Source organism: Siphateles boraxobius, unplaced genomic scaffold (assembly GCF_051911475.1).
Source record: "Siphateles boraxobius isolate OS27281-9 unplaced genomic scaffold, OSU_SipBor_1 50, whole genome shotgun sequence".
Lineage (NCBI taxonomy): Eukaryota > Metazoa > Chordata > Actinopteri > Cypriniformes > Leuciscidae > Siphateles > Siphateles boraxobius.
In genome coordinates this window covers 1,128,317-1,154,430 of record NW_027509142.1, presented here as the reverse complement: position 1 = coordinate 1,154,430, position 26,114 = coordinate 1,128,317, and the positions used below count along the sequence as shown (strand labels likewise).

Here is a 26,114-nt window from a genome sequence, read left to right as displayed (position 1 = left end):
ATTCAGTTCAGAATTCATACAGAAGTTGATAGAAAGCGTGTGAAATGTTTTCTAGCAGCTCATATCGTGTTGCGATCTCTGAATCCGTTAAACCTCTTTCATCTTTGTCTCAGTTCTCACTGTACATTCATTTCAGTGGCTTTTCTTCACGCTGCAGATTGAAATAAAATAAAATTAATAAGCACCCGGTACACCTGTCACTTATAACTACACATATAATGATAATTTATAGATTTCATAAATATGTAACAGTCTGTTATGGAAGTTCTCATTTCCAGACCTCATACGAAACTCTCTGCTGGGAGAACTTTATACAACAACAACTTCCGTCACGTTATAATGCAGATCATTACGCTATTGTTTTAGTTGCAAAGGTTTGATACTTTGATCCATATATGTGCATTTAGGTGAGACCGGGGCTAGTTGTCACAGGATGTCTTTTTCAGTTACTAAAAGGTTTTGTGTCAAAAGTCTAAATGCACATATATATATATATTTCTTTTTTTCTCTTTCTCTCTGTCTAAGTTTTATATGTTGGATTCAGACACAGTTAAAAAAGTGTTTTGGTAGTTTTATCCTTCAAACAAAAAATCCAGTATCATCTGATTTTGCAATAGGTGTTGGTAAAAAGTGAACACACACACACACACACACACACACACACACACACACACACACACACACACACACACACACACACACACACAACCACACTGACATACATTCAGGCAAGAGTTAACTATACAGTATATGATCATCTATAATATTGGTCGATTTTAACCAAAAGATTCAACTGTGTTCTCAAGTCATTGCAAGCTAGTGTTTCAAAATACTAAATATAAACTTACACAATTGATCAATTATATTATTTGGTAGACAAAACTATATTTTGATTTGCTGTATTTTACATACCCAGACAGCAACATAGTGTCGGCCCAGATCCGGCCCACATCTGTATACCACATGGGTATTTGCTGTTTTCACACATTGTTTTATGTTTCAAAATTACTATTTCAGTTTTGCTGCAAGACATACACTGCTATTAACTATAAAATTAACTTCCAAAAATAATCCACTCTGAAATATTCCCTAGAAATAAAAACTAGCCTCGGGTTCTCCAGGGGGGGAAACTAGCCTGATCTGCATTGCATAATGGTTTGAAAGTCATTAAAAAGTGTCACCAAAGTTCATTGCACATATTTAAACAGTTTCACCAGTGAGATCTTCATACACAGACACGGGCTACATAAGTAAATATTTGATGATGATGATGATGATGATGCTGTATCCTAAGGCGTTGTCTACTGTAACACAACATATACGCTGCACGAAACGCGACGCGACTAGAGCGCGGTTGTAAATCTTGTCGCGTCGCTTGCAGCGTGGATGGAGTGAGCGCAGCTGATTCTCATTAGAAGGACTAATAGAATAAATGATAAAACGGCAAAAACAAAACAAACAAAAAAAAACAGTCACAGTCTTCTCTGAGCATACCAGACTTTATAAAGCTAAAGCATGCATTAGAGAATCTGCATTATTTCAGAAGCTGTCAAACGCTCCATTCACAGACCTGTTTTTCAGCGGCTGACTCTTCAGCTCGTAATACGTTTTAGGCTCTTCGTGAAATTCATCTTCGACTTCAAAGTCGGCCACGATCCCCGATTCCGACTGCATTTTCAAAGTTGTCAACTTTCGTCCGCTCCCAGGTGGAAAATAATACGTCAGTTCAGAGCCGTGCTTTCAGACGCACGAAGTGCCACTGCCAGCCACCGTGATGTCAAGCTGTCAGTCACGCAGAGTCAGTCCCTCGCGCGCTCCAGTAGTCCGCCAGTTGCGCTCTGTAGTCCGTTGACGGCGTCGACTGGTTAACTGCGACTGCAGCCAAATGAAGCGTGGAACTACAAATCCCAAGAATGACGAGTCGACGACAGCCTAGTGTTAGCATCTTTTCATTGGCTGGCGCGCGAAAAGGGGGCGTTACCCTTACGGCAACGTTTTTGACTTGGCCATAAATAATCTTTTATAATTTTAATGAACAGTAACATTTTACTTGCTAAATTATCATTTACATTTCATTAGATTTGTTTTCATTCACTGCTGATAAACTGTATTTTTTTCTTTAAAAGAATAAATAAAAGTATTTTACTTACAGTACAATCAATGTCCGCGCGATGACAGTATAATCAAATCAATGAAATAACATCACATTTCAACGCTCGTATTTTACTTAATACAGTCTGATAACTGGCACTTGAAAAATATTTGGTAGCCTACGTTTTTGGTCTTATATCAGTCTCATTATTCTACCTGAATCAGAGTTTTATTTTATTCTAGCTGTGTGCATCTTAAACATGAACAACATTTGTAACACAATGAAAAGTAGGCTAAAAGTGTTGTTCTTCAAGTGGACAAATAGTCATTTCTCAGAAGATTTACAGTAATGATCTATTGCTGTCGGCTGGTTTCAGTTCAGAATCAGACTATAAGGGTGGAAATGAAATGACTTGAAATGAGAAACATTATGTTATGAGAGAGTAACTTTCCCATTCCCCACAAAGGATGACGAGGAGAAATGTAAAAGTTCAAATAGTAGCGTTAGCTTTAATTCAATAAAACAAATAAACTTTCAACATATTGTGTACTCAAAGACAAACAACACTAGACACCGAGGAACTGAAACAGGACACACATACACAAGATAACGAAAACAATATTAAACAGGTGTGAGAACCTATTTAAAAACGACGGTGACAAATGAAGAGCAGGAACTATAGGAACTAAGAGAAGCAAACTCAGGGTAGATTTACACGACAACAATGTACTAACTAACCCTTGTGCATCAATTAAAAAAAGTTACACATAGGTACACAGAGGACAAAAATGTCCGTGTTTAAAAACTGTCATAAAAATGTAAAGCTTGGGAGCACAGACTTAAGTGTGGTATCATTTTAAAGAAGACCCTTGGCAGATTATTGCTGAAGTAAAAAAATATAATAAGTAAATCCAAAAAAAGTTATATAGGTACAAGTTTATGAAAATTATTTATGAAAATTATTTTATACAAAATATATATTTTATAAATCAATTTGAACTCTAAAACGGCAAGAAAATAAAAGCCATAAATAAATTGTGTTCCAAATTTGAGGATGATATCACAAAAAATGAGCTTTCTGTAAGAGTTTGTTTTGGCACAGTAACAGATTTTCCCCATTGGGTGCCAGCAAAACTCCACTGGTGCACACAGGGATTGGACTGATTTGCAGTTGAGTTTTTCTCTCTCAATATTACAAGCACACAAACACATATAGCCTACACACACATTTTTTTTATTACACACATACAAACCACACTCTGACATCCATACCAACACACCCACACAAATATCGTTGCATAATTTATCCAATTGGCTCTATAATATGCCGAAGCAGAAAACAGAAATAAAGCGATATTTGTTTTATAGGCCAAACCTGGAAAAATGGCACCATCTGGTAGAAAATAGTAAAAATTTAAATTTTGAAGCCTTGCAAACAGAATGAAAGCCTCTTAACAAAGATTGCATCATTTTATAGTTAAATGGCCCTGGGGTTAAAAATTGTAGTTTAAATGGGTTTCAATCGGGCCATTTTTGTCCAAAAGGCGCTGAGAGGGAAGTATTTTGTGGACCTATTGCAAAAAAGATTTTGGTGAAATAGTAAAATTCCAATAAAAACACACACCTGTGCCAAATTTTATGCAGTTAACATTAACACAGGCAAAGTGATAAAATAAAAAAAACTGAAAAGGACAAAAATTTCCATAAGGATGCACAGGGGTACTAAAAACAGATTTTTTTTCCTTCGTATTTTTCGCATACAGACAACGTCAAACTGATCCCTGTTCACACGGATCAGCAAAAACGATTAAAGATGCTGTATTATTGATGCCAGGCCAGTAACCAATGTCACTTTCTAAAGAAACACTGACAGACTGAACACAGACGTCACTGTTTTCACAAATTCATGTTTTTGTAGTTTTGTTTTTGTAGTTTTGTAGATGATAACATTATTGTTTTCAAAAACTTGCACTTTGAAACCCATTTGTAAAAGTTTGCGTTTTCAGGGCCCCAAAATGCAGTTGTAGTGTAAATGAACGGCCAAAGCGAATAAAAACGAAATTCATTTTTAGTTGAAAACGGTGTTGTGTAAAAAGTCCAATATTAAAACGAAACCAAAACAAAGGTAACACTCATATACTGCTATAATGCGTTTTACTATTATTATTTACTTGCAAAATGCTAAAATAGGAAAAACTGTGTCCTTAATGTTTTCTCTATCGTTCACATAACAATGAAAAAACATGCTAAAAACGGGACATGTGAATGTTTTGAGAACATTCAGATATAACGTTTTCATAACTTAATGGGACCGATAACAGAACGTGCTTAGAACACACTTTTGTTCGCCGGGATTGGGTATAATTCCTCGGGTCGGAATGAATATGAGCTTCTCCTTCAGTTGCAGATGGTGTTTGTGTGTGTTTTGCGTGGCGGGTGAAGGGGAAGGGGGATTATATGCATGCAAATAAACCAGGCCCTTTGTTCAGATGTTTGGGATATTACTGTCAAGCCCCAGAACCTGAGCCTCTTCAATCCAGTTTTGCTGTACATGCACGAACCTTTAAATAACCTTTCAGCAGTTGTGCTGCATAATCTACTGTATACATGAAGAGTAATGACTTTGAATTACATTCGCTCAAAGAAGAGCCGAGACATCACATTTGTAGAAGAGGTTCAATAATGCTAATCTTCACCTGTGTCTGCCTGGGTTTGATTTAATTAACATGAAAAAGATTTTCTAATCACGACTTTACTTCACGAAGTTACTAATGTTATCGATCGAAAAGTGATTTGAAACATTGGATTAGGGCATATGTTACACATATCATGCATAAATACTGCATGTAAATACATCAACAAAATAGGCTAGTTAATATGCTAGTTCAGTAATATTACTCTGTAGTTTTACTTATGTAATGTTAACATGTAAAAGTGTTGTTTGAACGATTGTGCTATATTAATCAGCACATATCCGAAGTTATTACCACCTCCTTTCTATTCAAAGAATGATTAATTAAAGGATTAATTGATTTTGAGGCACTAGCTAATTGAAGTAATTAGCACAAGGCATTCATTACAGCTAAAATATGTTCTAAGAATGTTTTGAAAAAGTTCCCTTTAAATTATGAAGACGTAATTTCTGAGTGTTCTCTGATCGTTCAAAACGTCCAGTTTCTTTTAAATCTTTTCATGTAACATTCACAGGAACATTATACTTTTGAATGTTCTCGGCACGTTATTAAAGTAGTGACATTTAAAAACATTAGACGAATTTCCAACTAAAACGTTTCAGAAAAAGTTCCATGAACAATGTATAAATAACGTCTTTGTGCCAACATTTTGAGAACATTATATCAGACCAGATAACTTTCTGTTAGCCTACGGGAAGAACATTTGGTCAAAACATTGAGAGAAACTTGCCAGAAATAGCCAAATTTTTGAGAACATTCCTGGTTCCCTGTTAGCTGGGATTAGCATCTGTTATCTTTCTATTTCTTACGGTTCGGTCACATAACATTATTAACTATAGCCTATTTCAGCGAATTTTGATACCAAAAAAAGGTCATATTTCATTGGCAGTGTAGTGATGTATGAAGCACTGCTCACAGAGACCAACTTGAAAATGAGCTAAATCTGAGTGGGGAACTTGTTCGCCCTTAAAGGGATAGTTCACCCAAAAATAAAAATTCTGTCAGTATTTACCAGAGCATGTGAGCGGAGTGGAGCGTAAATGATACATTTATTCCAGATATTCATTACAAAGTACAAACAGAAAGCAAGTAGCCTACAGAGGCATTTTATGTCTGAGCGGGATCTGAGCGGGATTTGTTTTACCGGTGAGCGTGAGCGATTCATCAGTGGAGCGTTCGCTTGGGACGCGAGCGACTTAGTGAAGCGCACGCGCATAGAGCGGAATATTGAGCTGAGCGTCACACCGCTCCGCTTCACTCACATGCTCTGGTATTTACTGTCCCTCATGTTGTTCAACCCCGTAAGACCTTCGTTCATCTTCGGAACACGAATTAAGATATTTTTGATGAAATCTGAGAGCTGGATCACTCCTCCATAGGCTTCTAAGGGATTGAAACTTGCCAGCCCCGAAAAGTTATTAAAGACATCGTTAAAATAGTCCGAGTGACTACAGTGTCTCAATCTTAAGTTTATCAAGCGACGAGAATACTTTTTGAGCGCAAAAACCCCCAAAAATAATGACTTTATTTCAGCTATTCATTTCCTTCTCTGTGGGCCTTGAGTGAGTTAACGTAGTGTAACAGAGCAGCGCTTGTGTGTTATACGTCACACGCATCACACACATGACCAGCGTCGGCCAATAGTGAGCCTACCTGTGACGTAGCTCTACGCAATCACACTACGCTAACTGACTTGAGGCCCACAGAGAAGGAAATGAATAGTTGAAATAAAGTCGTTATTTTTGTTTGTTTTTTGCGCACAAAAAGTATTCTCGTCGCTTGATAAACTTAAGATTGAGCCACTGTAGTTACTCGGACTATATTAACGATATCTTTAATAACTTTTCGGGGCCGGCAAGTTTCAATCCCTTAGAAGCCTATGGAGGAGTGATCCAGCTCTCAGATTTCATCAAAAATATCTTAATTCGTCTTCCGAAGATGAACGAAGGTCTTACGGGGTTGGAACAACATGAGGGTGAGAAATTACTGACAGAATTTTCATTTTTGGGTGAACTATCCCTTTAAGGTTGATTTATACTTCTGGGTCGGACCTACGCCGTAGCCTCTACACTATAGGCTATGCATTGCTTTTCATTCATACTTCTGCGTCGTTGCACGCATTGACTCGCAACTACAGCATGTTAAACCCAAGGGAGGGGTTCTAGCAGACCAATCACAGCGTACGCTCGTGCGGTGCATTGTGGGATTGACAGCGGACTGGAGAAAGCGTTGAGAGCAGCCGAGAACGGCAAAACTTTGTGCAGTTCCCGACTCTATGCAAATAACAAGATGAAAAATGGAGGTGGGCAGCCAATGGCTGAGACGGCTGTTCAGGTTGTGACGTCTGTCTTGAGCGTTTAAAATTATGCAGGTTGTGCCAGAGTTTATGCTGGATTTAGTGCGTAAATGATATTGTTTACACATTGAGTGCTAGTGATGCAGTTGTTATGTGAAATATTGCAGTTTGTATGTTTTCATTGTGATTATAGCCTACTGGCTGGGTTTACAAAAGTTTATAAAATTGACAGGATCTTTGCTTGGGGCATTGGAAAACAAAGTTTGCCTATTTCCAAATCGCATGCATCTCTAGCACACGTACATCACGGAGACGTGTATTTGATGTGCGTCTTTACATCTGGAAGAGTATTTTTTAGAGTTTATCTGCAATACGGGTTGTTTCCTTTCAGATATCAAATAGATGTTTAGAAGATGTCTTTAAGATGTTTATAATTTAGAATGTATGCAAAACTGACATCTTACAGACGTCTATCAGATGTAAGTAAACAACAGATGCTTTCCAGATGAAGTGATCTTCAACAGACATTTTGCAGATGAAGCATACGTGTGCTTTCTGGATCGTGTGTTGAAAAAAAAAAAAAAACCATAGATTAAACACACTTACAGACACACGGTAGCCGACACCCGAAAGCGGAGCGTTGTCAGCGGCACTGAGCGGAGTTTTGCCGCTGTAATGGAGACGCACTGTTACCCGAAACTCCCAAACACTCGGATTCTGGATTTCACCCGCGAAATTTCGAGCAATCGCGTCGCCTTTAAAGCACTGATAGTACAAATCGCCGAATCGATTCTTTGAATTTAGGTTAAACGATTTTTTGCATTAATTATCAATTATAATTGCAATATAGCCTAATATATATATATATATATATATATATATATATATATATATATATATATATATATATATATATATATAATATTAGCCTAACTGCTATAACAACATGATTAATGAACATTGAATATATCCGAATTCCCAATATTTCCCTGCAGCATTATAGCGATAATATCTGTGTTGTCAGTGAGCGGAGCCTGTGTAGGACACACACACACACACACTGTGGGTATAGTATGAGCGAGCGTGTGCGCGCGCTGGCCCGTGTGCGCGCAGATAACGGCATGGCCCCGGCCCGTGTCTTTGTAGCCGGTGAAGTGAAGGCGTGGTGAGTGTCTGATCACTGAACGAACTGATGAGGGAATGAAGCAGATGTGCGGCGATACACCCGACAGCGAGCGTGTGAACTGAACGGAAACGCCCTTATAGACCGAGGTAAGATTTATTCGCTCATGTATCGCTTAAATGAGTCGCTTTTGTATTATTTGTCGCTTTTTCGTCTGTTACTCGGATTTGACAACAGGCTGCATCAGAGCACGTGAAACACGATGGATTAACCGGAAGATGCTCATTTGATATTTCTAAATTAAGAGGGTTTACGAATATTTTCGCATTTATTCTGCAAAATGACAATGAGCCTGAGCCAGCATTTATGTTTTATTATTTTATTTTTAAGGCAATAGAAAGGTGGGATCTGTAATTGACCATACATCTCAGCATTGATAAGAGAAGAATAATGAATCTCATATGGTCACCATCCTGTTGAAGCATCTTTGTGAACTGTACAATACATTATTGACAATGTAGGCAGGCAGCCAGGTTTTCACAAGCTCTTGGTCAATGTGTCCAGTTCTTTTCTAGTCATTTCTGAAGATAGACACCACAGACATAGAGGATTGCAAAATTAATATTTCCTCTTTGGTGAGGACATAAATGACATGAGATGATGTAATTTTGACAAATATCATTCAATAAATATAAATGCACAAATATAAGTACCTACATTTATATGGTTTCTACTTGTGAGGCTAGAATGTGATTTATATTATATTACACTACAATCTAATCACTTAAACTACAATCAAACTGGGATTGTCAGGTATGTGTGTCTGTTGCTGATATGCTCTGCTTTTTGTCTTCATGTTTTAAATTGACCGGCTCTGTTCTTGACACAATAATGCTTGGTGCAATTTTAGTAAAATAAGACAGAATTTTTATTTTTCTCACTGGAAAGGCATTCCTATGGTGACATTTCTGCCAAAGTATATTATTTTGCTACTTGCACATTTCTCAACACTTTTGAAGTAATATGTCTAATGAGTGACTGTCACTTCATTTTTATCTGAAACAGATGAACGTGGATTTGGCAATGTTTTATTACGCTGTTTGTTGTACATGTCAGGGCAGTTTGGAAAGGAAATCTCCAGTGAGTGGCAGGGCACCCATAGGTTAATGCTCTATTGCTTTTGAAAATAATGTACCACTTAAACTAAACCCTACACTAAACAGTGTTAACTAAAGCAAACGTGAGATAAAAACGCATTTGATGAAAGCCACCATGCCATTTTAGCTTGCTTCTGCAAGCCTTTTGAGCTCATTTATCGTTTTTTTCACTGGATTTGTACCTGTCCACATTGCAAGTGCTACCAGGTGAGCTACCGATCAAGTTTACTAACACTGGAAAAGCCCAAAATATGGAGTTGGTTATGTGACTCATACATCAAAATGTATTAGTTTATAAATATTGCAAAATGATAACATAGTATTGTGCAATTAACCAATGAAAATAAGAAGATTATAAATCGATAATCCACCCCACTATTCATAATTTGTGTAAACTGGAATAAAATGTGTTGGTGTAACTGCCAGTGTTCATTTCAGCTGGAAACTGCAGTGAATTGAATGTATTGTACTGGTTCGACATTTTTGGAGTTTTGCAGACGAGGCACGTGCCACCAATGAGCCTGTATTGTTTTTTTGTTTTTTTTTTATGGAAGATTGTTTCCGCCACTGAATAAAAAGTAAAAAAGGTAGTTGTGACTTTATCTCACACTTTTGACTTTTTTTTTTCTCTGAATTGCGAGATGTAAACTCTCAATTGCAAGTTATGAAGTCAGAATTTTGAGATAAAAACTCGCAATTCTGAGAAATAAGTCAGTCTTTTTTATAGGGGTGCACCGATCCGATACTAGGTATCGGTATTGCTCAATACTACCAAGACGTATCGGCCAGACGAGACCATCCAAATCCGATATTGTGTAGGCCTATGTTAATGTTATACAACAAAAAAAGGCACAAAAAACATTATAAAGCACCATAATGTTTTCGAGTACTATATTCCACGTTTTCTGAAGCCATTACAGTTTAATGTGAGGTACAGATTTAAGTCGTTAAATTAATCTTCACGTTAGTGCTTCCCTCCGCTGTGTCTGTCAGTCATTCTCCATTCAGCATTCAAACAGTGGTTACGACAGTCAACACGATGAAACTCACCAAGATGATTCAATGTTCCTATTATTATACTTTAAATCTGTAGATAAAGCTCTATGGTTTGCATAAAAGGACTTTATCTTGCTGGAGTTTCACATGTTAATTGTAAACAGGTGTCTGTTAGATCACAACACTGGACTAGAGAGCGATATAATTGTTCTTCACGTGCACATTTACTGAAATTTAAAACTGTGAAAAGGCTCAAACTAATGAATAAATAAATATATGTATATCTTCCCTTTGTGCTTGCCTTTGAACTTTTCAATGCTGCGCGCTCTGACTCCATGTTGCTTCAAACACATAAGTGTTTCGTGCCGCTCTGAATTGGAGCATTTTATACAATAATTTTGCGCAATGGCAGTTTATTGATAGCCTTAGTTGTTCTGTCCAATCTATCATAAGTTGCTGCTTCATTAAAAAGTTGCGCTTAAAATTTAAAAGAAATGTCTTTTAGTTATATAGTAAATATTTTTTAAGTATATTGTTTTACAAAGTAAGGAAATTAATGTTTAAGTCAAGCTTGATGCCTTTAACAAAAGAATAATCCCAGTCTCTTCCCCACAGCGAGGCATACAGATACAGTTTATTAGGTAATTCGGCACTGTTTTTTTAAATTATTATTTTAGTTTTGGATCGGTACAAGGTACCGGCCAATGCTGAATCCCAGGTATCGGAATCGGTATCGGAGGCAAAAAAAGGCGGATCGTGCCACGGTCACCCCTACTTTTTTACCTCAGAATTGAACTTTATAACTCGCAATAGGAAGTTTATATCTCACAATTCTGAGAAAAGAAGTCAGAATAGCAATTATAAAGTCAGAATTGCGAGATGGAAAGTCACAATTATCTTTTAAATTGTTTTATCCCTTGGCAGAAACAAGCTTTCATAGTTTGTGAACTCTTACTTTTAGAAGCTAATACAATAACCATTGGCGGTCTTGTATGGTCTATATGCTTTCTTTACCTTTTTCTATTTTACTACCAATTATTGTTTAGTGGCTTTAGGATTTTGAGATATTTTTGGGGGAGAAGACAAGGGCACACATGTTTGCAGATCTCCAGCTCATTCATATTCGAAGTTTTACCTGAAAGTAAAATAAGGTCATGCAGTTGAAGGAATATTTGCATCCCTTTATTTGCATGCCATGCTGTAGGTTCTCCAAAAAGGGGTTATGCTTACTAAAAGCAAATTTTATAATTTGGCAAATACAACAAACATTGACTGTAAAACTAGCAACTGTGCCAATAGCATTGCACAAACCTAATGATGGATTTAAAACGCCTTGCACTGAACCAGCAAGTTTGGCCTCATTCCTAGCTTTTTATAAATAGCCAACACACTTTAGTTTAAATCACAGCTATGATCCATGATTTGTTGTTTGCTGATGCCAGTCAGAGGCAGCCATTGTTATCGTGAAGAGACGTTCTCATTTAAGAAAGTATTTTATTGGACAACAATTTGGATATGCCCGTGAGTGCAACATTATGTCATCAATATCTTATGTCTGTTTTCACGTAAAGCAGTTAAAAAAGTTAACTTTTAGGAGTTCAATAGCATTTTGATGACCTTAAAACTGAACATGAACAAAAATTCTCATTCGAATCTCATTCAAGCCCCTTCACATGTTTTTATTGCTTTTTTTGTTTTCCTCTTATCTCTCTCAGGAAAAGACTCTTTGACATACAGCTAGCCTGTCAGCTTTGTAAACAGGAACTGGTAGTTAAAGGACAGTCTTTCGAGGTGGAAATAAACTGCCAGCATCTTCCACCGTCTTTTCAGTGAGAAGCAAAGTCAGGAACTCATGTTCAGGAAGTCCTGTCACAAACAGACATCAACTAATTTTAAAGTGCCCCTATTACGCTATTTTAAAGTTTCCTAATTTCCTTGTTTTGGAGTCTCCTACAACAGGTTTACATGCATCAAAGGTCAAAAAACTGTTTAATTTTCTCATAATATACATTACACTAGGGGTGTGAACCTACACTGGTCTCACGGTCATCGATTCAGTTCAATTCGATATCGCACTGCATCCTCACTTTTTTCCTACTTCAATAGTGATGTGTGCGTTTGCGCGTTTGTGTTCGCCTGTTCGGGAAGTCGCAGTGACAGAAACAGTGACATTCCAGTTTAAGTTTCAAGGGAGTAAAGCCTATTTATGCCATTAAGAAAAATAAATTCTGTAAAATCAATTTTGTTTTAAAGAAATGTTCATTTAAAAGCAGCGCTCATTCACCCTATAGATGCGCGCATCAACCGTCGCCGAGTCCAATGTTGAAGGTGACGATCATCCATTTATAATCACGCGTAACAACACATAATAATTGTCATTTGACCATCGGGTGCGGATACTTAAATCAGAGAAAATTATTAGGGCGTGCGGATGATCTGTTTTTGGCTGTGAATTCGGGTGACGTTGGAGCTCATCCGCTGGGACTCTACAGCAGTCAGACTCAGGCGTTAACAGCTCGCGGAGAACACGGCTAATGTGGTTTATCAAGTTAGTTGTATTACCTCCTGCATATTCTATTTGTGCGTGACATGAGCGCACACAGCGCGTGTCTTCTCCAGATCGTGTTTACCAGGTTGTTCATAAGAGCCGAAATGTGCCCAGATGTAGGCTTTTGAAGTAGTTGGAGCATTTTGAATTACTCGCACTTGCGTCTCGCCTCCCTATGCCATTGTATGCTATCAACAAAGCACGACAAATGACGTCAGAAAAACGTCAGTACATTATAATCGGTTATGGTCTATTACTGCCCATTGCCATAACTGAACTTCAGCTCCATCCGGAGGCTTCCTAAACCTCAGTGATTGTACACCGTTTAACTAAAGACAGTAACGAACAATGACGTCGATTTTACCATATCAATCTGAGCGAGAGTCCGAAGATGAAACATTGGAAGAACTAGTTATTCAACCCGAACCTCCATCGCAAGGACGACTCGAGCAGGACGTTTCTCAGTGATACACTACTCAGTTTGAGGTACATTATGAGATGTTGCAACTGTAATTCCTCACCATCAGCATTAACAAGTGCATGTCCATCAACAAACCGATTATTTTTCTTGTACTTATTTATTTACAGAGTATTTTTCTAATTTATTACGGTGCACATGCAGGAACTGTATCAATAATGGTGCCTTAGTTAGCCGAGCTAACTGAATGAATGAATGATGTAACATAAATGTTGGTAAAACAAATCTTGCTCCATATTTTATCTTTACTCAAAGTAGTAAGAACGACAGACCGTCTGCATTAATAGACACAGTTTTAGGTAATAGTGGCCCACAGCTGCTTGGCAGAAGAATTTCAGTTACTCATGAAAGTAATAACGTGAGTTAGTAGGAGACCTTATTAATATAAAACACAAAACGAAGTATTTTGAAAACCTGGTAGATATCATCAATAATTAGTCATACTAACAGGTTGTGATTATGAGAAGCAGTAGTCAGTAAAATGAAGGGAACACAGCAAAAGTTTGGGATTATACTGCTGTGGTTTTGTGGTAAAGATGTATTTTAACCACTTATTCTTCACAGTCTCATCCTTTGGAAGTGAAAATAAACCGAATTTACTCTCACAGCGGAGGACACAGCGTCGTGATGACATGATATCCACACGAACGAGCTACAGCAAGATGTCCACCACGCTGAACGTAGGCGGGCATTATGCAAATGTAGTGATTTGTGACGTGTGAACTTCGTGAAACTAGATTCGAGTCCAAACGACTCGTTTGAGCGGTTCAGAATCGGCTCTTTCTTTTGAGATAAACTAACTTTATTTATGGTGCACTTTCAGCTTTATAACTTTGCAGACTGTTTACATTCACATACAACTACATTACACACCGCATAAAAGGTAATTTTCAAAAATCCATAATATGGGCACTTTAAACACTAACTTAGAAGACATATCGCTCATTGTTTCTGCATTGGTTGTTACTCTGATAACAGCAAGTCAGTGGAAGTGACAGTGTTTTTCCATGACAGTACATTAGCACATCCTTTTCACTAGCACATCTTTCTGTTAAACGTTTCACACAGATTACGTTCAAGGTGCTTTTATGTACAAGTTTAGTTAGATGACCTAGTGTCTGAGCTTAGCTATTTTTAGTTCAGTGTCATTTCTCTTTTCCATCTTATGAAAGCTTCTTGAAAGCTCTGCTTCTCTCGACTCTTCTCTTGTTAACTGGCTGTTTGATGGCTTTGAGTTTCATAGCTGGCAGGTACAGTATCTTCACAGGCAGAGGCCACTGATAATCCTCAAGAAAGGCAGATTCAACACACCGAGGAGGAAGTATTTTTACCAAATTACCAAGAAAGTCTTATTTCACTCTGAAATCAAAATAAAAAAAACAAGTAATATTTTACAAAAAGAAAACAAAGGACCATGAAGGGAATCGTCCTATAAATGAAAGTCTGGCATTTACTTGCCTAAATATTGTTGCCCATCTGAATTTGAACATGAATCAGTCTGTTGATCCAGTTCACAAAACTGGTTTAAGTTGTTTTAAGTTGATTGATTCAGGTTTGGTATGACATACTCTACCGTTCAAGAGTTTGGGATCGGTACGATTTTTAAAATATTTTTGAAAGAAGTCGCTCATCAAAGCTGCATTTATTTGATCAAAAATACAGTACAAACAGTAATAATGTAAAATATTATTACAGTTTAAAATAACTATGTAAATATATTGTAAAATGTAATTTATTCCTGTGATCAAAGCTGAATTTTCAGCATCATTACTCACATGATCATTCTAATATGCTGATTTGATGCTCAAAAAACATTTCTGAATATTATCAATGTTGAAAACAGTTGTGCTGATTAATATTTTTATAGATTCTTTGATGAATAGAAAAAAAATAAAAACAAAGGAGAATAAATGACGTAAGGTTGCATTGTGACACTATAGTTTCTTGACAATTAAGGATATTTCTATGTTGATTTTAATTTTAAAAAAAATAACATTATATTTCTGTGTTATGGTAATGACAATGAGATTATTTGCATTACATTATTTACAACTTTGGAGGCAAATGTGATTAATTATAATGAAACTAATGCAAAATGGCAAATTTAATGGCCTTAAAACAGGCTTAATTTTCTATATGGAAAATATAATTTATTACTTCTTTTTATATATAGATTACCTACATGTGATAATCACCATTGAACAGGGCCTAAATCAATTGTAATCAAAGCATGTTGTTCCCAGTTCCCATGTGAATAACAAACTGACCAAGTTCTCACAATCGTGGATGACCTCAGAAGAGAACGATGGTGTTTTGAAGAAACATCGGGCAATCGGATCTGAGTTTGCTATTTGTAACTGATTGTAGCACCACTGACCTTCAGAATACAGAATAAACTAGATGTCTAACACTACCGTTTAGACTATGAGCTGCAGGTGGATTTATTGAAGTCCCAGAGGGCTGCAAACATACGTAATCTCTTGCCCAAGCAGCTGGCAGACGGACACACAGCTCTAATCACCCATAGGATATGAGCTGCCGGCGGGACAGTGTGTGTGTGTAAGAGGTGTGTGTAATCAGTCTAGAGCTGGATCCTGTGACATGATATCGACCAAAGACAATGGTCTACCTTCCCATATCTGTATGAGGACGTGTACAGTGGACTTTAACTATAGTAAAATGAATGCAGAATCTGTTTTCTCCCTTCCTGGCATCCTTCGGCCAGCGTTACAGTATAAGATCATGCTATCTGGGTTTGTGTGTGGGTCATTCTCACCTCAGCCACGCTCACGTCCATGTGCTTGTCTTTGAGAGGCTGATGGGCGTGACAAAACACACAGGACCAGCGAAGGCGTGTTTCAAGCTCCAGCTGGCTGCATGTTTTTGATCCTTTCAGTAACGTTCTTGTCACAATGATAATAGTCTCAGCTTCAGTCGTCACGCCCACACACCGTTCACTGAACATCTGATGCATATGGCACAAAAAACACCTTCGCAAAGACAATCTGAATCTGATTGGCTGCCTTCTACAGTTTTTCCGGAAGCCTAGTGTGAGATGATCTTTAACGGTCAGCCAGGAAAAAAAGCCATGTTAGAAAGTTTTGATACTGCAGCAATAAACGCTTCAGAGGGGCAACTGGCGTGCATGGTATGGCTCGGCTCGGCTTGCTTTGGCTTGGCTTGCTTTCCCACTGCAGTTTAGTACCGCTTCAAAGGTGGGGTTATAGTGGCTGAAAAACTTTTCAAATTCCTGGTCGCCCCATCCGCTCCTCGGCTACCAACGAGAGGAACGTCTGCACCTTGTCTACTGAACACTCACCATGATTCAGACATTTATTTATTTTTTCAAGCAAGTCGTTTAAAAAAATTGTGCGTACAAATGATACTGCGGTGGCTGTTGCTGACTATGTAAATCTAGCAGGTTGGATGTCTCGTGTTGCAAATCCAATGATGCTGGTAGTGACGATTCTCTCTGACCAATCAGTGATTTGCAGTGTTTATACGTCAAATTTTAGTATTGGTACGGCACGCTTGGAACCTCAAATGAGGTAGTACTATTTAGGCGAGCCGTACCATGCAGTTGAAAAGCACCAAAGCGAGCCGTACCGAGCCGTACCATGCAGTGGAAAAGCGCCAACAATGTATTTGCATGTGGGATACAAGAAAAGTATTAATTTCTCAGATTAGCCAACAATTTTGGATTCCCTAGTGATCCCATTTTAGGCTACCTCTCACATCTACAGTGAATATAAACTGAAAATGAAAGTTACACATTTCAGAGAGAAAAAAATAAAAAAACTTAGAATAACTAACTGCATAAGTATTCACCCCCCTGAACTAATACTTTGTTGAAGCACCCTTTTGATTTTACTGTTTTGATTTTATTCAGCTTGGCACATTTTGACTTGGGAATATTTTCTCACTCTCCTTTGAAAAAACGTTCCAGACCTTTTAAACTGCGAGAGCATCTCCTGGGCCCGGCGCTCTTCAGGTCCCTCACAGATTCAGGCCTGGGCTCTGTTCCAAAACATTCATCCTTCTTTGCTGAAGCCTTTCTTTCGTGGATTTAGATGCGTGTTTTGGATCATTGTCTTGCTGAAAGGTGAAAGTTCTTTTCATTTCCTAGCAGACGCCAGAAGGTTCTGTGCCAAAATTGACTGGTACTTGGAGCTATTCTTGATTTCCTCCACCTTCACTAGTTCCAGCTGAAGAAAAGCATGATGCTGCCATTGCATGCTTTACTGTGGGTTTACTGTTTTTTTGCTGATGCTGTTTTGTTTTTTGTGCCACAAATATAGCCTACCTTTTACAATTTTGGATGGAAGTGTAGGTCTTCTAACACTTCCAGACCATAACACATTTTTCCAAATTGTTTTGGCAGGCTGAATCTAAGTTTTTGCTAAGTTTAGCTGGGCTTGGATGTTTTATTTAGTCAGAAAAGGCTTGAGTCTTGCCACCCTGCCCAATAGCTTATATAGATGGAGAATAGGAGAGAGTTGTCACAACCAGTACTTGCCAGAAAGAGCTGCAACTCTTTTAATGTGGCTGTCGGCCTCTTTGCCGCCTCCCAGACCAGTTTTAACTTTGTATTCTTGTCAATTTTGGAGGGACACTCTGTTCTTGATAATGTCACTGCTGTGCCATTCTTTCTCTACTTGTTGATTACTGCCAAGTAAGACATGTTCCTGGGTCAACATATTTTGTTGATCCTGGAACAAGATTCCTGTCTGAAAATTTAGTTTGAACCCTATCCCTACCCCTATAACCTAACCCCTACCCATACGTTATCCCTAAAACCAGAGGGAAATGATAAGTGAATAACACTGATGTAGAAGCACCGAACCCTGGTTCTAAGCCAAAACTTGACATAAACTGTAAACTTGTCCCTCAAATCTGTTTGGTTTATTGGAATGTTGTTCCAGGATCAACTAAGATGGTGATCCGGAAACATTTTGTAACTGGTGAAATCAGGTGAGACCCATGGTATATCTAATATCTTGGAAATGTTTTTGTAGCCCTTGCCTGATCTATACCTTTAAACAGCAAGATCCTATTGATACTTAATAAGCTTTTTGTGGCCCATGGTTCTTATAGTAGAAGCAACCAAGATAAACAGCTGAGTTTATTTGGAGTCAATCAGAGGCACTTCATCTGAAGACAGGTGTATACCGTTTCATGACCTTGATGATTAGTTCATTCCGAACACAGCTTATATATATATATATATATATATATATATATATATATATACACACTTTTTTAATTAACTGATTCTTAGGAGTATACAGGAATAGAATAATAAACACTAACCGAACATGCAACATTAACGCAAGACTAAACACTGGAGAGAACCAAGTGCTTAAATGTACAAGAAAAGATAATGAGGCAGCTAAATGAACAACAGGTGATACGTAATCAGTACCTAAGGGAACAAACTGGTACACACTAGGAAACTAGGTCAACTTGCAGTGACAGTGAACACAGGGAAACAGGAACAGGGAAAACAGAACCAAATCACAATGAATCTAAACCAAAACAGAGTATACACTAGGGGTGTGAACCTACACTGGTCTCACGGTTCGGTTCGATTACGATTATCATGTCATCGATTCAGCTCAATTCGATATCGCGATGCATCACGGTGCACTGCATCTGCAATTTAAATTTTTACTCCAAAAGTGATGTGTGCGTGCGCGCGCGTGTTCGCCTGTTCGGGAACTCGCACTGACAGAAACAGTGACATTCCAGTTTAAGTTTAAGTTAAGTCAAATAAATTTTGTTGTAAAGAAATGTTCATTTAAAAGCAGCGCTCATTCATCAGTGTATAATGTTACCATAGAGATGCGCGCATCAACCGTCGCCGAGCCCGCTGTTGAAGGTAACGATCATCCATTTATAATCAGGCGTAACAACACAGAATAATTGTAATTTGACCATCGGGTTTGGATACTTAAATCAGCTCTATGTGTGTGTGACATGAGCGCGCACAGCGCGTGTCTTCTTCAGGTCGTGCTTACCAGGTTGTTCATTAGAGCCGAAATGTGCCCAGAATAGATGTAGGCTTTTAAAGTATTCGGAGAATTTTTAATTACTCGCACTCGCGTCTCGCCTCCTCTGCCATTGTATGCTACCGCGACAAAGCACACACGCAACAAATGACGTCAAAAAAGCGTCAGTATAACCGGTTATGGTCTATTACTGAACCGATACCGAATCGTCCTCGTCTGCATCGCGATGCATCGTAGAAACGATTAATTTCGACACCCCTAGTATACACATTACAATACCCCCTCAGAAATTTCAGAGGATTTCTGAAAGTGCGCTGCGCTGCTAAGCAAATGCTAACCAAGTGGTTGAAGGTTGAACAGCGATTTAATTGGCTACTGATACAGCAGGAACCCATCTGTGCCCTACACGCTTATTTCACGCAGCCGTTATTTTGAAATCGAAAGCGAGGCTGCGGTGGGAAGAAAACCGGAAGTGTCGCCTTTAATCATAGGAGAGTCGCAAATGCGATGGCGTATTGTTGTGTATAATGTTTAAATTAGTTATTCTAAAAATGTACATACATTTCTTTCATACTTTAGACTATATACAGTGAAATTCATTTATAATTTTTTTTTTCTTTCAGAAGGTAAAAAAAGAAGCAGGAACGAACTATATACATATCCTATATATTGGATATTAACATCCAGTAGTGTAAATCGCGGCAGCAGCTTCAGGTTGGTAGTCCAAGGCATTGTTGTTTATTTGTACTTCCGGGGTTCTTCCCACCGGAGACTCGCTTTCGAATTTAAAATAACGGCTGCGTGAAGTAAGCGTATAGAGAATGATGTGATTAACTAATGCTAAGTAATGAAATATAATGCTGTAAAATCAGTACTACAAACTTATACATCCATCCACCAATCACAGGTTTCATAGATGTAGCGGCAGTGCAGTGCTTTGGCATATTTCCAGGTTGCTGCCTTCCCGAACAATGGCACGGTGGCCCACTGGAATAATGAAATATTAAACATGCAAGTTCAAAGAGTCCTGCTGAAAAGTACATCTGTTGTGCCCTTGATTGAGCCACTTAACCCCTACACAGCCTCTCAAGGGATGTTATAACTCAGCGCCTGTAGTCACACCACAACACCAGCAGTGTGCCAGAAAGAAATCATCTCAAAGCACTGGCTCCGTCTCAGTGTATAATGAACTGACTTGACGTCTCCTGCCTGCATGGCCAGCTGTCTACTTTGACATTAAATCAAACCACGTAGGTGAGCGATTTGAAGTGCAGGATCCTTAATTATCTGGATAGGTCTTGATATTTAAGCTTCTTGTAACATATACCTAGTTTGTTTTTTTTGGCTGTACCAAAATCACTGTCACAATCTTGTGGGTGGTTGACAGCGCATTGCTATGTGGTTGCTAGGGTGTTGTGGGCGGTTGCTAGGGTGTCGTTTACTGGCTCTCCCCCAAGTCTCTTTGATATTTTGGTCTGTAGATATGGCTCGGGTTCTTTGCTCATGTACGTCTATGGGATTTATTTTTTGCTGTTGAATCATCTGCCAGGTGGAAAAAAAACATGGATTAGTGAAGTATAGCAGTCTTCTTCAGTAAGCCACACTTTCTGTGGGATCGTTCACGACGGGCTTGAGATGAACAGCAGGCATCATAAGCCGTTTTTAACATCCTTTACCTTGTAAAAAAAGAAGTTCACTTAATTGTATTGAATGTGCATTTCAAATCCTAAAAGCATACTTGTAAATAACTGTAGTTTATAACATTTTTTATGAAAAGAGCAAGGAGCTTTCTTTAAATACACTTAAGTACACTTTTAATAAGTGCTCTTTTAAAATAGTTTAAGTTTAAAGTTTAACTGTTAAAGTACATTTAAAATCATTATGTTTTCATTATCGTTTGTCGTGCTTTAATGTAGTCAACTTATTCAGATGTTCACTAACATACAGTACAGTACATTAAGTACGTACATGTAAAGTACTTAATTAACTATAGTGTGTCATTCAATATTGCATATAAAGTTAATTTAATGTGTAATAATTTCAAATATATTTAAATACATTACATACAAGTTTGAAGAGAAATTACATTAAAGCATATTTTAGTTTACAATAAATTTGTCATTTGGCAGTACCCCTTAACCATGTTTCAGAAGCAAATAGAAAATTATGAAATTACATATAAAGATACACTGAAGTCGTACTTAAGTGGGACACAAACCCTCTTAAGTTAAGCTAATTGCATTTAATATAAATTTAAACTATAGGACTCCATAATCTATTTTCAGTTAATCCAATTATCATGCAATTCATTGTTTAAGAACATTACATTCAGTTCGCACTTAAGTGTATTGTTGTAAAGTATATTAGTTTTGTAATAAGTGCTCTTTTTATAAGTATGCGTTGTTCTTTTCCCACAAGGGTTGCACCTGCAGTCCTACAAATGTTATCTAGATAGTCAGTAGGGCTCACTAGGTTTCCAAACACAATAACTTTCTAAATGTCAGCTGAAAATGTTCAAAGCTTGAGCACTAGGACTGAGCGCAGAGCAGATGAATCTTATTAGGCCACATGTTTGTGTTGAAGCTCTGCTCTTGAATTGGTGACAAGCCCTGTCCTCGGCTCATTTACGGCTTGAGTGGTTTCTCTTCTCCCCTCGGCTGGGACAGGGGAGACTGCAGAAGTAATGCAGTTTCTCTCTGATGCTGCTGTGGAGCAGTTCTGCTCTGATGCGAAACCAGCTACACTTACTGAAACACATCATCAGCACCATTACTCATTTTAGTTTAACCATGCAAGACATTTGAGATGCTAAATTACCATGGAAATTTCCATATTGTTATTAGAGTACCTCTTTATGTTGATGGTGTTGATGATTGTTAGTCATTCAGTGTTTCTGAAAAAACAAAAACTGTTGACTATAAATAACTTTACAACTACGTCAACTTATTCTACCAGTCTACGAATACTTTACTAACACTCTAATGACAGTTAATAGACATGTAGGTGCAACGTTACTTATAGTCAACAGAATGTGTTAAAGGGATAGTTCACCCAAAAATGATAATTCTGTCAGTATTTACTCTCCCTCATGTTGTTCAACCCCGTAAGACCTTCGTTCATCTTCGGAAGACGAATTAAGATATTTTTGATGAAATCTGAGAGCTGGATCACTCCTCCATAGGCTTCTAAGGGATTGAAACTTGCCGGCCCCGAAAAGCTATTAAAGACATCGTTAAAATAGTCCAAGAGACTACAGTGGCTCAATTTTAAGTTTATTAAGCGACGAGAATACTTTTTGTGCGCAAAAAAACAAAAATTACGACTTTATTTCAACTCTTCATTTCCTTCTCTGTAGCCCGCGAGTCAGTTCACTAGTGTAATAGCGTAAGCTTCTGTTGTTGTAACCATTTTATGATTAATTGAAATAAATTTCTTACATACAGCTCCTTTAAGATTGAGCCACTGTAGTCACTTGGACTATTTTAACAATGTCTTTAACGACTTTTTGGGGCTGGCAAGTTTCAATCCCTTAGAAGCCTATGGAGGAGTGATCCAGCTCTCAGATTTCATCAAAAATATCTTAATTCGTGTCCCGAAGATGAACGAAGGTCTTACGGGGTGGAACAACATGAGGGAGAGTAATTACTGACAGAATTATCATTTTTGGGTGAACTATCCCTTTAAAGGGACCATCAAAATAAAGTGAAACCGTTATTAGTTATAGAATTAGTAGTAGTATTATTATCAAATCAGTATTACTGTTAGTTTTTTTCAGAAACACTGAATGACCAACAATGTCTCAAGCACCACCACCAGTTTTAAGTTCTGTTAAAATGACAAATATGCATTCATACATTTTCATTCATACATCACATTCTGGCAAGCAATCTAAAAAAAAATTACAAACCAATGGCGATACTATTGTCAAGGTTTGTGTAGAGTGTTTGCATCTGCATTTTTACATTTTCAAAAAACATCACTTAGTATGATTTATATGCTGTCATGGAGACCAAACAATTTACCCACAAGGACAAGGATTTCAAATATCGCCATCTTTGTGGAGACACACACACAGAGAGAGACAGAATTTAACACAACTGCTCTGTGAGAGAGATTCTCTTCAGATTTGGTATTGCGGTAAACATGGCCTGCAGTAAATGTGTGTGACAAGGACTTGATTGTTTGAGAGAGAGTATCCTGCGTGGATGAGAATGTTTACAGGGATGTAGACTGACAGGAAGACATTATTTTGTCCAGAAGGAAAGTGTTGCTTTGTTTCAAAGCAGGGTCTTGATAACCCTTGAAACGGCCCGTCTGCATGTGCGACTGTGCGTCTCTGCTTTGAGTTCATGGCCTGGAAATACCACCCGTGAAAAGCTGGAATGATCTCTAGTGTTGGGTATAAGGTTGCCACATTCAATACAACAAAATAAGGGACGCCTGCCGCAGCGGGGGCCAAAGCCCTCGGGGCCACAATGACCACAGGCCCGACGGTATGCCAATGGTGGTATATCATAACTCAAAACATATTTTCAGGAAAGTATTAAGATCAGTAACAGTGGACATTATAATAAGCTATCTGCTATTGAAATCAGTGTGAATAGATGCAATCACTCTCTATCACAAACAACGTTAACAAAGTGTGACAATGAGACCACAAAAAAAATTGCCTTTCCTCTGAGATGTATGTGAGATGTTAGCCATACTTTATTAACTTATTAAATTAACAGATCCATAACTTATTCACTATAAATTAAACAAATGCGTAAATTTGATTGGAAAAAAATATATAGTGCAGGAGACTTTAGCAAAGGCTCTTGAACATCAAAAACATCAGTAGACCAGAAGTAGTACTGTGCAGTATTGGACTATGTTAGACGTTAAGTGTACTTCTTGTCACTCCGTGCAGCACTGAGTATAGCTGGTTGTCTTTCAAACATGTAACACCATCCAAACAGTGATATCACACATAAATAACCTAAATCTACAAACATTTCTAAATTTAATTATAACACTATTTTTATTATTGGTAAGAAAATCTATTTATGTATTTATTTATTTATTTATTTATGTACTCCGACCAATTGTTAATTTTATAGTATTAAAGGATGAAATTCTCTAGATTTGTTAAGCATAAGTTATTTTCTTCACACATGCACATTTCTATTATTAAATATGTATTAAATATATCTCTCTCTTATTTCTTATTTAAAAAATGCATGTGTCTGACTGTGTACCTTAACCATAATAAACAAATCATGCCATAATGTATGGATATAATTAATTTACATTGTAACATTACTTCTTAACAAATGGGCATAGGCAGCATATGAAAACGGAATCAATCAGAACATTATTGAGCTGATTAAAAAAACTGTCACTACACTATCTCCTTCGGGAGATGCTTGAGGTATGAAGAACTGTGAGACGGTGCTTTGATTTCTCTGAGCTCTAGCATTTCTATCAACTCTCTGCCAAAAGACCCGCCCTCCTCTGACTCTGATTGGCCCTGAACCTGATGGTATTAAACAAACCAATCAAACCAACAATGGCAGCGAGTATTACCCAATCAAGGGTAGAATAGGACGAGTCTTCACAGAATGCGGGTGGAATGGTTTGCATGGAATGATGCGTTTAAGACAACTCGGAAATACGGGACAAACCGGGTCCCGTATTGATTCAAAACGGGACGCGCTGTTCATTTCACAAATAAGGGTCGATTCCGTATTTTAAGGGACGGGTGGCAACCCTAGTTGGGTATAATTTTAAACTGAAGGAAACGCGTTTTTTATGATGTTCGCTTCTATTAGTGATTCAGTCAGAATCAGTGTTTTTTGTTGTTGTATATTGCAGATAGTATTATAGTTTTAATTTGATATTTAATTTTTATATTTTCTGTTGTAATTCAAATTTTAGATAAAGTTTAAATAACTACATACAATAAAATTAAAGTTTAATAAAAGTTAAATAATAATAAAATAAAAACTTTAAAATATTAACAAAAATAGTATAGTTTTTGTTTAGTATTTTAGTTTAATATATAGTAAAAAGTATAATAAACAGAATTGTTAATGAAACACAATCATTAATCGGAATCAGAGAGATGCTTAACAGTGTAAAGTGAAGTGTTATTCTAATTGAAAGCAACACTGACACTGTATTTTCACGTTCAATACTATAAATCTGTTTGGTTTAAAGGACTAAAAGATCTTCGCTGTGAGTATATCAGGGCCTTTACAGTCACGTTACAACTAGATGTTGCAAAACAATGCATTCTACAGTATTTGGACAATGGAATCGACAGTGTTAGATATGCAGTTGCACATTTAGCCTTGATCTTTAGATTGCTTTTGACTAAAGAAGGGTACGTTCAGTGTGACAGAACGCTCATACCCGGATAGACTTGTGGCACAAGTGCTCTTCAATTATTCATCACATGGAGTAAACAGAGATAAGCTGAACACAGACTGGGACGGAGTTTGATAAAGGCTCCCGCTTGGGTTCACTCGCAGACATGATATCCACGGCAAATCTGACTCTGAGCACACACTAGGCCTGGAGAGATACATCTCTGTCCCGGCAGATTCCTGGAATAGGTCTGAATGAATTACAAACAGCATGCCACAGAATAGAGTCCTGTGGTAAGGAGATGAATTGTCTTGGTTTTTAATCTGTTTTGTCGTGGTAAGGCATATAAGAGCATGATTCAAGCCATTAAGAATG

The 26,114-nt window shown here is 37.6% G+C and overlaps 2 protein-coding genes across 6 annotated transcripts in view; one reads left to right on the top strand and one right to left on the bottom strand.

Annotated features, from left to right (window-relative positions):
• Positions 1 to 1,840, bottom strand: part of mitfb (melanocyte inducing transcription factor b) — a 58,242-nt gene extending 56,402 nt beyond the window's left edge. For 2 of the 4 annotated variants that reach the window (XR_013195048.1, XM_077204690.1), the window contains exon 1: positions 1,571 to 1,801. Coding sequence is in view for 3 of the 4 variants with exons in the window: in XM_077204690.1 (XP_077060805.1) it covers positions 1,571 to 1,674 (104 nt within the window). In the remaining variant the exon portion in view is untranslated. Of the gene's footprint in view, positions 1 to 1,570 lie in introns of all 4 variants that reach the window. The other 2 variants (XM_077204689.1, XM_077204693.1) reach the window with 1 other exon arrangement.
• Positions 1,841 to 8,132: 6,292 nt separating this feature from the next.
• frmd4bb (FERM domain containing 4Bb) overlaps positions 8,133 to 26,114 on the top strand; it is a 72,030-nt gene continuing 54,048 nt past the window's right edge. Inside the window, exon 1 of one of the 2 annotated variants that reach the window (XM_077204680.1) lies at positions 8,133 to 8,353. The gene's annotated coding sequence lies outside the window, so the exon portion shown is untranslated. The remainder of the gene's footprint in view (positions 8,354 to 26,114) is intronic. The other variant, XM_077204682.1, reaches the window with a different exon arrangement.